General features: G+C 36.0%; 1 protein-coding gene across 2 annotated transcripts in view; it reads left to right on the forward strand.

Annotated features, from left to right (window-relative positions):
* TTBK2 (tau tubulin kinase 2) overlaps positions 1 to 17,229 on the forward strand; it is a 122,145-nt gene that overhangs the window by 18,734 nt on the left and 86,182 nt on the right. Inside the window, exon 2 of one of the 2 annotated variants that reach the window (XM_004687872.2) lies at positions 12,413 to 12,548. In XM_004687872.2, the coding sequence (XP_004687929.1) occupies positions 12,480 to 12,548 (69 nt within the window). In that variant the 5' untranslated portion in view covers positions 12,413 to 12,479. Of the gene's footprint in view, positions 1 to 12,412; positions 12,549 to 17,229 lie in introns of those variants that run through there. The other variant, XM_012728667.1, reaches the window with a different exon arrangement.

The following is a 17,229-nucleotide window of genomic DNA, read 5'->3' on the forward strand; positions in this document are numbered from 1 at the left end:
GCACTTCCCTCCACACTGCTCAAGTTAGAGTTTTAAAAGTTTCCTTTGGGTAAGTATCCACAAGTGGATTTGCTGGGTCTTCTACTAGTTGTATTTTTCTTTTTGAGGAAACTCCATACTGTTTTCCATAGCTGCTACCCTCATTTACATTCCAACCAACAGTGTATAAGTATTCCCTTTTTCTGTGCATTCCTTCCAATACTTGTACTTCTTGGCTGTTTCATAATTGCCATTTCAACAACAGTGAGGTGCTGTCTTACTGTGATTTTGATTTGCATTTCCTTGGTGATTGAGTAAGTGAACTTGAACATCTTTTGATGTGCCAGTTGTTTATATATCATCTTTGGAAAAGTGTTTGTTTAGGTCTTTGGTTCATTTTTAATCAAATTTTTTCCTATTGAATTTTATGTTTCTATAACTTACTATTCTGATGCTGAACCTTTATAACAAATCCTCTAATTATATCTTTTTAAAATTTTCCTTGTCTCCTGTTTGCTCTGCTCTCTGAGATTTAAAAACATGTATCATTTAGTTTTTGATGTATGGATACAGTATCCATATTAGAATATCAGCGATATATACTTTTTAAAGTTTTGTTCTTATGTAGCCTGTTTCATTTTAGCTTTAAATTTTTTTTTTTTTTGCTTGGTTTTAGCCTCTTTCATTTTCAATTTTGGTTATCTATAAGAGTGAAGGCGCTGGTTGGGAACTACATTTGTGGGATGGGTGTATGTGTCTTAACTGTAGTATTTATGTAGGGTTATTTTTCCCTAGGAGAAATGAAAAAGGGGATGAAAATGGAGGCATGCATATTAAGTTATAGTTGACTAATTCTCTTCTTTTTAGAATGGTATTCATCCCTCATACCTGTCATATGCCAATCTAGAGATCCTATATTTTTACTTTTTTCGGTGGGTCATTTATAAATTCCTGTTATGGTGGGGAAGGTTTGGAGTAGGGGAGAGAATTTTGTGTTTGAACATCTTAGCACATACTCAGTCCATTCCCTGATTTTAGTTCTTTTATTGTTACTTCCAGAAATATCTGATACTGCCAATTACTAATATTGTGGGGGTTTGTAGGATAAATCTTATTGGCCTTTACCTCCACTGTTGTGGATTCAGCTTTCTCAGATTGGGTAGAAGAGTTACTTTTTGTAATATTGCAAGCTTGTATTATTGTTATTAGTTCTCCTGTGTAATTTTTCCTTGTGAATTTGTGCTAAAGAACAATGCCTGGCATGTATGCTTAATAAACGTGAATCCATACATGTTTCCATTGGGTTTCTAAAACCAGGTGGCATACTTCCTTTTGTCTCAACCTCTGACTGAGGATCCATCTTTATTAGCTTAGTGTATCAGGTTTCCCTGGAGGTCAGTCTTTTTTCTACTCTTGTCCTGAAAGCTATGATCATGACTTAATACTTTTTGTGTTCATATAATTATTGACAGGGTATTCACTGAATGTTCATGTAAAGAGTGATTAGTAAAAACTTTGACTGTAGAACTTAAGAAAGTGCTTATTCATTCAAATGATTTTGTATTCCATAAACCAAGATTATTAGTAGAAAAAATGGATTAAAAAAAAGATTTTTTGTTTTATCCAGCATGCATTTATATATCTAATGATATTTACTGTATTGCAGTTACAACAATTTTTTTTTTCTGAAGAATTTTTTTTTATGCTTACAAGAGCTGGGGTGTGGGCTAGAGGTGTATTGGGAGGGGAGGAGAGGATTACCTGGAGACAAAGTGGGGAGCAGAACAGGAGGACTGACTGAGAATCACTGCTGAGGGGAGCAGCAGGTTAGACAAGGAGAGGTCTCTTGTGCATGTGGGTTAGCATCCTGGCTGGGGATTGAACTCTTGCTGCAGTGGCTTCAGATAGCTTTCATAGTACTGAGACCTAACTCCTTGTACCACCATGGAGGCCCTTATGTTTATTTTAAATTAGTAAAACAATTTTATGTAACCATATTCCAAAACTATTTCCAAAATGGCACTATGTTTTTCTCAAGTCCTTTTAATGTCTGGTATGATAGAAGACAGCTGGATTCTCATATTTCTGTATTTAATCTGTTGCAATATGTTGCTTTGGTTGAAGCATATGAAGAAAATATGGCCTTATACACACACACAGTTGGAAAAGGAAGACAGTTTTACTAGCCTTTTCAGATAATTGTGGTTTTCCTTTTGATAAAATATTTTTTATTTAGAAGTTTAATAATGGTAGATGACCTTTTTTGGTTATCCAGTTATATGAATCTAGCACATGTATAAATAAATGTAACCTTTACAATAACAGCAGTGGCAAGAATAGTAACACTTCATAATAGATTAATAAGAGCTCTAAACCTCTCACCCCCAAGCTTCTTCATACTGTCACTTTAATCTATACCTCACCTTTAACCCTTGGCAACTAGTGATAATTCTGTCACTATAGTTTTGATTTTTTGAGACTGTCATATAAATATCATCACACAGTAACATTTGGAGATTGACAGCTGATGTTAAACATCTCATATGTTCATTTATAACCTTCAGTACAATTTTAAAAAATTTTAAAAAATAGATACCTTACTAAGTTTTAAGTGTTCTCCATATATTTGGGATATGCACCATTGATTAAATATCTCAATTTGCAAGCATTTTCTTCTCTTTGAAGTTTCTCTTTATCTCAACAGTGTCTTTCATAGAATACATTTTTAGTTTTGGGGAAGTTTATTTTATTACTTTTTTTATTAGATGGTTTGTACTTTATATGTCTTGTCTAAAACTTTCACAAAGATTTGTTTGAAGGTTTATTTCTGAAAGTTTCATATTTAAATATTTGATAACTTTGTGAATTCAGTTTTGTTTAATGTGTGGGGTTTAGACATTTTTTTCAACACTTATATTTTGGAAATACAGTAAGTCCTCACTAGTAACATCATCACTAGGTTCTTGGAATCTACAACTTTTAAGTGAAATGACATAAATTAAACTGGTTTTATCAAAGGCTAAGTGATGTAAACAGGAGTAAAGTCTTGACAGCATATTTTGAGTCACAGGAATAAATAACCACTTTTATTATTAAGAAAACATTTCTAATATGAACTAATACAGTGTTCTAATGCAGTAATTTAATGTTAAACAATTAATGCAATACTTCTAATGTTCTAATGCAATAGTTAATATTCACTCATTCATTTTCCAAATTCTATGTCAGGGCTGTAGATGGCCAGAGCCTGTCTTGGTGGCTCTGGGCACAAGTTGGAAGCCAGTCCCTCAACAGGGTGCCAGTTCCATTGCATGGTGCACTCATGCACACCCCCACAACTCACTTAGACTGGGATAATTTAGAATTACCAATGACATAATGTGCAAATCTTTGTGGGAGGAAACCGGAATACCTAAAGAAAAACCACACATACTTGGGGAGAATGTGCAAACTCCACCCTCATCTGAAATTGAATTTTTTTTCCACCACTGTTATAACCACTGACGTTATTAAAAAAACTGTCTTTTCTATATTCAGTGACTTTTTACATCTTAGTCAGTTGGCCTGTATTAGGCCAGTACCATAGAGACAGAAAAGATTAGTGGTTGTCAGGGTTAGCAAAGGGAAGGAGGGAGCAGGGAGTGATGGTAACATATTTGGAATTGCTTTTTGGGATGATGAGAACGTTTTGGAATTAGATAGTGGTGATAATTACAACCTTATGAACATTCTACAAACCACTGAATCATATACTTTAAAATAATGAATTTTATGGTACGTGAATTTTATTTATAAAACATTTAAAAAACTAACTGACCACATTTGTATGGGCTGTACTCTATTCCATTTATCTATACATCTGTCCCTTTGTCAGTAGCACACTGTGTTAATTATACTTTTCTGTAGTGTCTTAAAATCACATGACAATTCCTCTAAAATTAGGCATTTTGGCTCCTTTGCCTATATGCATATTTTTTTTAATATAATAAGTTTATTTTTACATTGCTTTTTGCCTTTTTCCATTTCAGTTGTAATTCCCATGTTATAAGCATAATTTTTAACATTACCTTGTTTATATAAATTTCTTCACTTGGATTTCATTTGGAATTTTGTTAAAACTGTCAGTTTGAGGAGCTTTTTTCTTAGATGTCCCTTTTCAGGTTGAGAATATTCGCTCCTGATTCTAGTTTGTGAAGAGTTTATATCATGAATACAGTTGATAAAATATTTCTTCTGCATCAGATGATTTGTATAGTTTGCTCTTACAGTTTGTTAATGTGGTGGGTTATATGAATTGATTTTTAAATATTGAACCAGTCTTGCATACCCAGGATAAATCATAGTGGGTTAGAATTTATTTTTTAATGTACTGTTACATTTAATTTGCTAATATTTTGAGTTTTTAATTTTATTATTTTTTAAGTTAATTAATTTAAGGTAACATTGATATACATCACCACATATGACTTAGAGGAATAGGTTTACAATTCCTATATGTGCATTATCACCTCCCACCTACCCAAGTACTCTGTTGAGAATTTTTATACCTGTGTTCATGAGGAAGATTAGTTTGTTTTCTTGAATTGTTATTGACTTTTTTTTAAAAAAGATTTATTTATTTGTGCATACAGAACTGGGGTACAGGCCAGAGGCTCAGGGGTGGCGAGAGGCTTCACCATAGACAGAGTGGGGAGCAGAACAGGCAGATCGATGAAGTACACTGCTGAAGGGAGCAGCGGGTGGGTCAGGAGAGGTCTGCCATGCCATGTGGTCACCTCCGGGGCAAGCGGGAATCGAATTCACGTGGAAGTGGCCTTAGTTTCTTAGTGGTGTGCTTTAACCTGCTGCGCCACCAGGGAGGGCCTGTCATTGACTTTTATCATTTGTTTTTTTATAACATGTTCACTCTTTACGTGACTTTTATTTCCCAACTTCTTGACTGGCCACTTCTCAATATCTGAACAGAATGCTAAATTGATTGCTTTCTACGTAAAGGGTATCTTTGAAGCTTGGAGTTCAGCGATTCATTCATCAAATAGCAATGTTTAGAAGTGGCTGGGCTTTTGTTATGTGAATATAATTATGAAATTGTCACTTTCTGAAATGTGTTCACTAATTTGAAACTATCATTGATAGACTTTAGTCAAGTTAGTTCTGATAATTACTTTTTGCTATGTTTTTTCCTTGCAATGTAAGAATTTTTTTCTCATATAGTCACTAGACAAGGGCACATACCTGACTACTCAGCCCTATCCCAATCCTCCCCCACAACACAGCTGAAAAAGTCACATACCACTGCTTCACATGCTGGAATTGTAGGGATGTCCTTCTCCCAAGACTGGGAAGATTCTGTAGTCAAGATTAAAAAGAGGACTCCACAGAGATTAAAGAGGGCAGGCAAGAAGCCAGTGTTTAATTATTTGTAAAAGAACAAGACAGAAAACTCCAGGGAGACCTCTGATATGAGGTATACTCCTCTAGATGCTGGGGCTTGAGTCTGTGTAGGTTTTTGGACTGGAGTTTAAAAACAAAGGAATTAAACTTTATTGGCAGAGAAAGGGAGAGTTGACTTGGTTAAAGCCCACTTATTATTGTTAATTGTGGGTAGAAATCAGTTGCAGCTTGGTGGTCATGAAGGCTCGTCATCATCTCCAAGGTGAACATTACAGGAAGGTTGTGTGCCTCGGATCTCAACGTCTGTGGCTCTTCTTCTTTGTCTGTAACCCTCTTTTCTTCCCATAGTAGTCAACATTTTGACCTTGCAAAACCTCATACCCACCCTGCTGTCCCTCGTAACCACCATTCAAATTGTTTCCATGACTCTAGTTCTCATACAAATGGAAGCATGGAGTCCTCTTTTGATTGACTTATTTAACTCAGCATAATGGAAAAGTAAGTAACTCACACAAGGTCACATGACCTCTTAAGTGGAGGTGGCCAGTGACCTCATAGTCTGCCTTTAACCTTATTGCTTGATGATAGAAGCAAGGCTGTCTTTCCTCCATAGAGACTGAGAGCATGGGCGATAGTCTCAGAGTGAGCGTGCTAGTGTCATATTGAGATGACAGGGATGTGTTCCTTCTATTACAACATGCCCTCCTGCTCCTGAGTTTCTTGGGGAAGACATTTTCTAAACTGTACCAAACAGGATGCAGCTTGAAACTGTAGAGACATGTAAATTGTGAAAGGTTTCAAGGTTCTGTTTGTTCTGGGAGTGTGCAAATCACAGTTTCTTCATTAACACAGAATTCTTAGAAAATAATGAGTACCACCTCCCAGGGACTCTGCCAGTGTGTGGCAGAGATTTTATGTTTTCAAGGTTCATTCATACTGTAGCATGTAATAAGATAGCCTTTTTTATGACAGAGTAATTGTCTTTGTATAACTCTGTGTGTATGTATGTATAAATATGTGTGTGTATAACACACACATTTTCTTCCTTCATGTATTGATAAACATTTCAGCTGCTTCCACCTTTTAATTATTGTGAATAATACACCTATGATTTGACTTCAAATATTTCAGTCCCTCCTTTGAATTCTTTTGGATAATAAAGAGTGGGATGGCTTGACCTTAATATAATACTATGTTTAAATTTTTGAGGAAACAGCATACTGTTACATAGTAACTATGCCATTTTACTACCACCAACAGGGTTCCAGTTTCTTCACAGCCTCACCAACTCTTTTTTTTTAAATAGTTATCTAATAATTGTATGTGGTGATTTCTCATATGGTTTTGATTTGCATTTCTCTAATGGTTAGAAATGTTAAGCATCTTTTTATATGCTTCTTGACTATTTGTATTTCTTCTGTGGAGAAATATGTATTCAGGTCCTTTAGCTATGTTTTTAGAAGATTTATTTATTTAGGCATACAGAACTGGGGTACAGGCCAGAGGTGCAGGCATGGTGAGAGGATTCATCAGAAACAGAGTGGGGAGCAGAATAAGCTGATTGAAGAAGTACATTGCTGAGAGGAACAGCCGGTGGGTCAGGTGGGTCAGGAGAGGTCTGCAGCACCATCTGGATCACCTCTGGGGAGGGGATCTAACTATGCTGAAGTGGCTTTAGCTTCTTAGTGCTGTGTTTTAACCCATTGCACCACCAGGGAGGGCCCCTTTTAGCTATGTTTTAATTGTATTATTTAATTCTTTTATTATAGACTTATAGAAGTGTATTAACTTCTTGTCAGATAGTTTGCATTTTTAAAATAGTTTTAATAGTATTATAACTTTACATTTAGGCCTTTGATCCATTTTGAGTTCATTTTGTTTATGCTGTGGAGGAGGAGTGTAAATTTTTGTCATGGAGATGTTATTATTGTTCTGTTGGTTAAGATTGAAGATTGTATCAATCTATACATCTGTTTTTCATTTATATTATAGAATATTGCAAACATACATAGAAATAGTAAAATAATGAATTCCCACATATGCATCATACAATTAGAAATAATTGATTATTTATATCTGATACCCATCATACAGGCAAATTAATAAAAATTCTGTCAGTTTAAAAAAAGACTTATTTTTATTTATTTATGCACACAAGGATTGGGGTATAGGTGAGAGGTGCAGGTGTTGAGAGGACTCACCGGGAACAGTGGGGAGCAGAACTATTGAAATAAACTGCTGAGGGGAGTGGCAAGCTAGACAGGAGAGGTGTGTTAGCTCCCTGGCCAGGGATGGAATTTATGTCACAGTGGCTGGTGATAGCTTGATAGTGCTGAGACTTAACCCTTTGGGCCACCAGCGAGGCCCAAAATTCTGTCATTCTTATCTACTATCCTACCTTCCCTACCCCCATACATACATTTTTCCCCCATAAAGTGCCTTTTTAAAGGCAAACATTTTTATCACTATGTAGTAATTTATGTATCTCTGATGGAGGCTTTAAACCACACCACTACTATTACACCTCCTAAAACTATCAATTATTTATTATGTCATACCAATATATACTCATTTTCTCTGTTTGGTAGTTGTTGCCTTAGGTTAATGTACATCTTTTGATTTGTAGTATACACTCTTTATTTTCCATGACAATATATGTTGGGAAAAAGTAAGTTGTTTTATTCTTTATCTCCTGCATCATAGATTTTGCTCATTCTTATGCTTATATTTACTTTATGTCTCTAGGTCCTTATTTTTGTAAAGTAATAGTTAAGAAGCTTGATTAGATTTAGGTTTAGTTTTCTGCAAGAGACTTTGTGGGTGTCATTGAAAAAATTTGTTTCATTGTATCACTTAACATTACACTGATTTGCTTTTTAGTGATGCTAAGATTCATCAGTTAGTTCAACCTGATCCTTCTATATTCAAGTTCTCCATCTACTCTTTATCTTATATGTTTAGCAGACATTGATGTTCATTGCAGAGATACATTATTTAGTCAGGGATTGCAAACTGATGTTTTTCTAATTGTTATATCTTCTGCATTTATTAGCTGTGACTTAAGGTAAAAGTTGCTCTCATCATCTCTTTGAGGAAGGCAGGATAAATGTTTGACTCTACTTACTTGTCAATCCTCACAATAGTCTTGTGCCCTAACAATCTCCAGAATTAAGCAAAATTGATTTTTTTCTTTTTTGAGTGTCATTATGAACTCATGAGTTTTATGTTTTCTCTATTTTTCAATTATTGCAGTTGAGCCAGGCGTGGTTGCGCGCACCTGTAGTCCCAGCTACTCGGGAGGCTGAGACTGGAGGATTGCTTGAGCCCAGGAGTTCTGGGCTGTAGTGCGCTATGCCAATCAGGTGTCCGCAATAAGTTCGGCATCAATATGGTGACCTCCCGGGAGCTGGGGACCACCAGGTTGCCTAAGGAGGGCTGAACTGGCCCAGGTCTGAAATGGAACAGGTCAAAACTCCCTTGCTGATCAATTATTGCAGTTGCCTTTCTTTGATATAATCAAATTGTTCATGTTTGGTGGTTGAGAATTCTTTTTTTTTTTTTAACCTAACTGTAGTAGTTTTGCCAATGTTTTTGCTTTTTGATTTGACAAGCTATCCTAAGTGCATGTGTCACATGCCTGACCTGGAGTAATTAATTTCTCCAAGGAGCCCTTATTTCTTTTAGTGGAAAATGAGTTCATAGTCTGGAGGCAGGAATGCTAATTGCTAGTGGATTTTCATTGCTTTTTGGCTTTTTCAGGCCAACTCTCCTACCATAATTTCTTGATTGTCTAACACTTCTTATTCCTAGGGACAGTTCCTGGGAACACTATTCCTTGAATTCTGTGTTCTACACTGTTTCCTTTAACTGTAAAAGTTCATTTGGCAGCATAGACCATCTCTAGCTCACCATTTCCCTGTATATTTAGATATGTTCATTATCTACTGGTGTAAAATGTTGTTGCCAATGTTGTCGTCAGTCTGTTTTGCTTAAGTAATTTGGTCTTTTTACACAAATGACTGGTGTTTCCCCCCCACCCCTTAAAATCTAGTAGTTTTACTAGAGTGTATCTTGATAATTGACCTGGAGAGTCATTTTCTCAGGTATGCAATATAGCAATTCAACATGCAGATTTAGACTTTTTACCCAGGAAATTTTCTTGAATTAATAATGGCCAGTATTCTATTTCAGTGCTTTGTTTTCTCTTGGGGGGAGGGGAGAAGGAGTGTGGGGAAATGGGTCATTCTGTAATATGTATTTTATATTGTAATTGCCTTTTATTTATCACCAGATTTTTAAAAAAGACTTATTTTGCTGCTCTCCCTGGTGGTGCAGTGGGTTGGAGTGCTGCACTGCAAAGCTGAGAACAGAGTCATGGCGGCTTCAGTGCGAGTTTAATCCCCTTCCCAGAGGTGATCCACATGGTACAGCAGAACTCTCTTCCTCACTCACTGCTCCCCTCAGCAGTGTACTTTGCTGATCTGCCTGTTCTGCTCCCCACTGTTTCTGGTGGATCCTCTTGCTACCCATGCACCTCTGGCTGTACCCCAGTTCTGTATATATAAATAAATAAATCTTTAAAAAATGTAAAAATGAAAAGATTTATTTTATTTATTTATGTATATAAGAGCTGAGCTGTGGCCTAGAGTGTGGTGGGAAGGGGGAGAGGATTCACCAGAGACATAGTGAGGAGCAGAACAGACATATGCACTGAAATCTGAGGGGAACAGCAGGTGAGATGGGAGCAGTCTGTTGTGCCATGTGAGATAGCATCTTGGTTGGGGATTGAGCTTGTGCTGCAGTGGCTGTGGATAGTTTCATGCTTCTAAGACTTAACCTCTGCACCACCATGGAGACTCCTTTATCATCCCCCCCCTTTTTAAATATATATATATATATATAATATAATAGTTTATTTTTACATCATTTTGTGCATTTTTCCATCTCAGTTGCAATCCCCTTGGTCTTTCCATCACCAAATCACCCATGTGTCATCACCATAGTCTAGTGCATTTCCCTCCCCCCACTGTTTTTGATCCCATTTCCCACTCCACCTCCACAAAATGTCTCTGGTATATAGCTGTTCATCATTATCATTATTTTCTCACCTGGTCCGTTACAGTCCTGCTATGAGCGAAACCATCTGGTATTTTTCCTTTTCTTTCTGGCTTTTTTCACTACGTATAATCTTTTCCAGCTCCATCCATGTTGCTGCAAAAGACATGTGTTTCTTTTTGTTGTTGTTGCTGAGTAATACTCCATTGTGTATATGTACCACATCTTTTTAATCCTGTCATCCACTTTTGGGCATTTGGGTTGTTTCCATGTCTTTCCAATTGTAAATAAAGCAGCAATACACATGGGGGTGCAAGTATCTTTTTGAATCAGTGTTTTTGTGTCTTTTGGGTAGATACCTCGGAGTGGATTGCTGGATCAGATGGAAGCTCCATATTTAGCAGTTTGAGGAACCTCCAAACAATTTTCCATAGTGGTTTTACTAGTTTGCATTCCCACCAGCAGTGCAGGAGAGTTCCTTTTTCTCCACATCCTTGCCAACATTTGTTGTTGCTAGTTGTTTTAAGATGTGCCATTCTCACTGGGGTATCCTACCCATTTTCAAAGTTTCTTTTTCATGTCCTTGTCTTTTAAAAATGTTTATTCATGCATACAAGAACTCGGGTACAGGCTAGAGGTGTGGCGTGTGAGAGGATTCACCAGTGTCAGAGTGGGGAACACAACAGGCAGATCTACTGAAATACACTGCTGAGGGGAGCAGTGGATGTGAGAGAGGAGCAGTCTGCTGCATCATGTGGGTTATCTTTCTGGCCAGGGATCAAACTTGTGCTGTAGTGGCTGCAGAAAGCTTCATAGGGGGCTCTTTTTCATTTCTTAATTTAAGTTTATTTTCCCCTTATTTGTATGGTTTCTTCTCTTGTGTCTCTTCTAGGTAGTCTTAAATTCTTTTTCCTTAATTATTGGTCCTTTGCTGAGTTTGCTCAGATTTCTTATTTTATCTTCCTGTTGTCTAATGAGAGCTTTTCTAATTTACAATTTATGTTGTCTTAAAACTTTTTCTTTACTTTATTCTATAATATTAGATTATGGATTTGGTCTCCTGTAGGCTGTATTTTTTTTTTTTAAAGATTTATTTATTTGTGCATACAGAACTGGGGTACAGGCAAGAGGCTCAGGGGCGATGAGAGGCTTCACCAGAGACAGAGTGGGAAACAGAACAGGCAGATCCACGAAGTACACTGCTGAGGGGAGAGGCGGGCAGGTCAGGAGAGGTCTGCCACACCATGTGGTCACCTCCGAGGCAGGCGGGAATCTAACTCATGCATTAGTGCTTTAGATTCTTAGTGCTGTGCTTTAACCCACTGCACCACCAGGAAGGGCCTAGGCTGTATTTTTTCTGCAGCATCTTTAGTTTATACAGGCATGTTGTTCATTTTTCTATTAATCTCCTTTTTCTTTAAACTTTTTTAAAACCGAGTAATTTTTTTTTGATACTATACAATTATCTTTTTCTTGTAATGTGAATACATTGTGGGTTTCATCAACACAACTTTTTCTATGGATGTTGATTTTTTACACATTTTTTAAGTGTATTACCTGTCATTAAAATGTTATTAGCATTGGTTTTAATCTGTAAGTTACAACCTATGAAACTATAAACTGTTGTAAATTAGGTACCACTCTTTCTTTAGCAGTATATTGTACTTAGGATAATGACCTATCTGCCATTGACACTGTGCTAGCCCTGTCCTTTAGCAATTTAAATTATTACAAGTAGTATTGTGGGGGAAAAAATCCTTGTAATATCTAGCATATCTAATGGAATAAGTACTTTTTAAATATGAGCTAAGAAAATTTTGGGATTTGAGTGTGTGGGATTTTGTCTTTTATTTGTATGTGTGTGTTTACCTCTTTCCCTACAAAATAACCTAATTAATGGTAGGATTCTTAGTCTAGTTGGTGCTGGAATGTTGAATTAACCCTAATATGCTGCTGCTGTTTTTTTTGTTGTTGTTTGTTTTAGGTTAAATGGAAACCACCCTTGGGAGCTGGATGCCTGTGTAGCCATTCTGTCTCGTCAGTGAATTGCAATGAGTGGAGGAGGAGAACAGCCAGATATCCTCAGTGTTGGAATCCTAGTCAAAGAAAGATGGAAAGTGGTGAGTATACATGAAGGGTAGAAGGAGAGAGAACACATAAATGGGGGAGTGTATTTTGGTATCTTGGTAAAATATTATTTTGTTGGAAATAATACATTGATTATATACCTAAAATAGTTATTTTCCTATGATTACATGTGGTTTATATTCCAGTTCTTATCCTTGCTTCTTTTAGTACTAAATTTCCTAACCTCTGATAGCTAATCCTGTTGACTAAAGTATATAAAAGTATACTTAGGGAAAGAACAAATGAAAAGAAAAAAAACCACAATGAATTAATTTTGTTATTTTTAACTTTTAAATAAAACTTTTTATTATATGGACTTGTACATACATATATACAAGATGGAGACCGATACAATGAACCTCTGTGTACTCATGCCCCAGCCTTAATAGTCATCAATTTATAGTTAATCTTGTTTTGTCTCTTTAGTTTCCATCCCAGAATATTTTGAAACAGACCTTTTATCTTAATATTTCTTTTATACAAGCATCAGTATGTATCTCCAAAAGATAAAGACTTCTTTCTAAAATATAATCATAATTTTATTATACCCAAAAAGTAATATTCATTAATATTAAATATTTTTCCAGTTTTCACAGTTTCCTGATTGTTTTGTAAGTTACTTTTAATGGTCTGAATCAAGAACCAAATAAAGTCTAAATTTTCCAATTGGTTTGCATTACTTATGTTTCTTTTATTTCTTTGTGTGTGTGTGTATATATATATATATGGTTTTTTTGTTTTTTTTATATATATATGGTTTTTTTTTACATTATTCTTCATTTTGTACATTTCTCATCTCAGTTGTAATCCCCGTAGACTTCCCACCACCACTTCACCCATGTGCCATCATCATAGTCCCATATGCTCTTCCCATCCCAGTTTTGATTTTGTTCCCTTCTCTTCCCCTGTAGAATGTCTTGGTTTACAGTTGTTAGTTAATACTCTTTTTTACTTTTATTTCTTAGGCACCTTTTCATCTGTTTTCCCTTTTACAATTGACTTAATGAAGAAACTAGTTCGCTTACCTATAGAATTTCCTATGGTTTAGATTTTTCTAGTTGCTTTCTTTCAACTGTGGTTTAAAGTTTCTCTGCTCATGTATTATATGTAAGTTGTTAATATAATATAAGGCTTGATCAGATCTGAGTTCAGGTTTTATTGAGGTGGGGGCATTTTTTTCATGTAGGTGTTATGAACTTTAACTAAGAGGTATATAATACCTTACTGCTCAGTTTTTCTTGTAGGGTTAGCACTATTGCTCATTGTGTAGGTCTATTAATTCACTAGGATTGCAAATTGATGATAGTCTATCTTTCCTTCATTTGTTATTTGAAGTACATCTATAAAGAGAAATTTTTTATTATCAGCTATTTTATTGCCCTGTGGTACAACTTGATTATGAAAACAGAATAAGTACTTGATTCTGTTTTTAAATTTACTAGTTTTTAAAATAATGAATTGGTTCTCTGGCATCCTCCAAGTGACTAAGTTATTTTTTAGCATAATTTATATTCATGTATTTAAAGATATTTAATGTGCTTTAGTCTCTTGTAGATATTATCCTTATTAGTGCTAAATTTATACAATTTGAGTAAAAGTACACCATTTAACTTGTCTTTTGAGTTCTTTTAACATTATTCTAATAGTCTTTTGATGGCTTCCTTGACTTTGAATCTGCCATCTCTCTTCTTGGTGGGGGGAAAGGGGTGACATAAATAACAGAAGTTATTTCTTACTGTTTGGAGGTGGGAAATCTAAGAAGATCAAGTGGCTGATTTGGTTCCTGTTGAGAGCCCTCTTTCTGGACATCTCGCCTTTGAAGGGACCTATTTTTGTTTTGGATATATTTAAATACATTTTCTGCATTCTTTTGTTAACTAAATATTTGTTCCATTAGCAGATTTGCCAATCTGTCAACAGGTTGGAAAAAAGTAGATTCTTCTTTAGGAACACAAATTGTGTTTCTATGGCACAGTATGTTTTACTGATTAGACAAATAAATGTACTTTGAAAATTCACTTGAGTAAATATAAGAACCATCTCATCATGGACTGGTACAAGTGGTTCTAACAATTGGTAATCTTTTATGTAAGAAGGCATGAGTGTTGTTTTGGTGAGAGCTCTATATTAAGTGCTATAATAAAGGTTGGATATTCTCTGGTAGACATTTCAAAAGGTAACAAATGAACTTATACCTGGCAAGTTTGTTCTGTACTGATGATAAGAACTAATACAATGTTTCTCCAGAATTTGGGAGGTGTAGTGGCCTTTTTAGTAAGAAAACACATTATTTTCTTGGTTCATTGTTGATGGTGCTTTGGTTATCTACTAGTAACTGCATCAAAATTTAGAGGCTTAAAACTTTCGTGGATTAGGCATTTAAGAAGCGTTCACTTTATAGTCTGTCTGTTATCCATGTAGCACTACCAGGGTTAGTTCGGTTGTAGGACCCACTTCCAAAGGACTTGTTTGGTCTCTTGGGGTTCCTTAGTTCTTTCTCCATGTTCCTTTCTACCACTCAGCTCATTTTCCAGGACCTCTTTTAGGATGGTGGCTCTTCAGGATGGTCACACTTTTTACATGATGATTGGCTCTTGAGAAATGGAATCTGTAAAACTAGCTAAGGTCTGTTTCCAAAAATGCTGCAGTGTTGCTTTGTCATGTTCTGTTTATTAAAACACTTACACTTTCCCCAGAATTAAAGGAACTGAAGAAATGAGCTCTACTTCTTGATGGGGGCTAGCTAACATTGAAGAAGAGCAAAAAAGAGGGTGGATATTGTGGTCATCTTTAAAAAATGCAATGTGCTATAGGATTTAAGTTGTATCCTTTCCATAATCTGCATTCTGCATTTACACTACACTGCCTGTCTCTTTGCTTTTTTTTTTTTTTTAAGATTTTTTTTATTTAGTCGTACAGAACTGGGGTATAGGCCAGAGATGCGGAGGGTGAGAGGATTCACCAGAGACAGAGTGGGGAGCAGAACAGGCAGATCGGTGAAGTACACTGCTGAGGGGAGCAGCGGGCAAGTCAGGAGAGGTTTGCTGTGCCATGTGGTCACCTCCATGTCAGGCAGGATTGAACTCATGCGGAAGTGGCTTAAGCTTCTTTGTGCTGTGCTTTAACCAGCTATGCCACCAGGGAGGGCCGTCTTTGCTTTTTAATAAGCATTAATGTTGTGTTAAGGTTTTGTCAAGATTAGTAAAAGCTCAATTAAAAAATTAATACTCTACTATATTGTTTAAATGACATAGAAGTAGACTAAGGAGTGAGCAAAATCATTTCCTCCAGCCTAAATTTTTTGCATTGTTAATTGGTAAGGCTTTCTGTGAGGTAAAACAAACAACCACTCTCAAAGGCCTGTAGTCCTTCAGTGTTATTTGAGTTTAACTTATACTAGGCTTTGTTTAAATGATCACAATATAAACATAATAAGTACTAGTTGGGGTTCATCAAAGAGTAATTTACTTAATAGAAATTAAGTTCTGGAACTGTTTTTAAACCCTAAACTCTTCCAGGACTTCCTCATTGTATCTTTTTTCTTTCCATCACCAAGCCAAAAAAAAAAAAAATAGAATTTCTTGTTTGAAGAAGGTTAATTTCACAGTAGGGGCTAGGACATAAACAGTGAGTAAGTTAAATAACCTAAAAAGTTTAAAAGAAGTATTAATTTAATGACATGAGGGAGTTAGCCCAATTGATTAATCAATTAAGCAAATAATTCCTGTAGAAATTCACAAACTAAAGAAATGAGCCCCAATGCAGTAATCAGCACAGACCCAGTAGAGAAAGAAATGGGACTTGACATAGGCTCCCTCGGGCGATTAGGATTTAGGATTATGTGATTTCCTATACTAATTCATATCCTAGGTGTTTATAAATGTGATGATGAGTGTTAGGAAGTAGACAACACTTAATTTCATGCTTTATCTTGTGTGCCATATTGGATATATCACCTACACCCCTACTACTTCAGTTTTTCATAGCCATATAGGTCCAGTTATCACTAACTTCAGTATTTGCTTATGATATTAAAAAATGTGATTAATATTTTCCAATTTAGCTAATACATTTTTAAAAAAAATTTTATTCATACAGAACTGGGGTACAGGCCAGAGATGGCGGATGGTGAGAGGATTCACCAGAGACAGAGTGGGGTGTAGATTAGACAGATCGATAAAGTACACTGCTGAGGGGAGCAGCGGGCAGGTCCACTATGTGGTCACCTCCGGGGCAGGCAGGGATCGAACTCATGCAGAAGTGGCTTTAGCTTCTCAGTGCTGTGCTTTAACCCCCTGCGCCACCAGGGAGGGCCAATTTAGCTAATACATTTTATCAGAAAGAATCTAAAGTGTTTGATTTGATCCTGGTTTATTCTATTTTAGCATATAAATATATAGTAAAATGCTGGTTGTTTTTACATAGGACCGTTTTGCATGCTCTGGAGATCTTGTTAGATGCATCAGAGAGGAGGCTTAAGTGGTGTGGAGGGTTGACCTTTGGCTGCCTGCTCCTACCTTCATCTTCCCCAAGTACACATTTCAGTAGGGTTAGTGCCAGATAAGATTTCAGCTGGCAAAAAGGTTTTATTGTTTGGAAAGTGTGCAAATGATTCCCTTAGAATTAAAATATTATAGCTGGTTTATTGAAGGTATTTGTGAGAAATGAAGTTCT

This window comes from Condylura cristata, unplaced genomic scaffold, assembly GCF_000260355.1.
Source record: "Condylura cristata isolate star-nosed mole 26May11 unplaced genomic scaffold, ConCri1.0 scaffold00023, whole genome shotgun sequence".
Taxonomy (NCBI): Eukaryota; Metazoa; Chordata; class Mammalia; order Eulipotyphla; family Talpidae; genus Condylura; species Condylura cristata.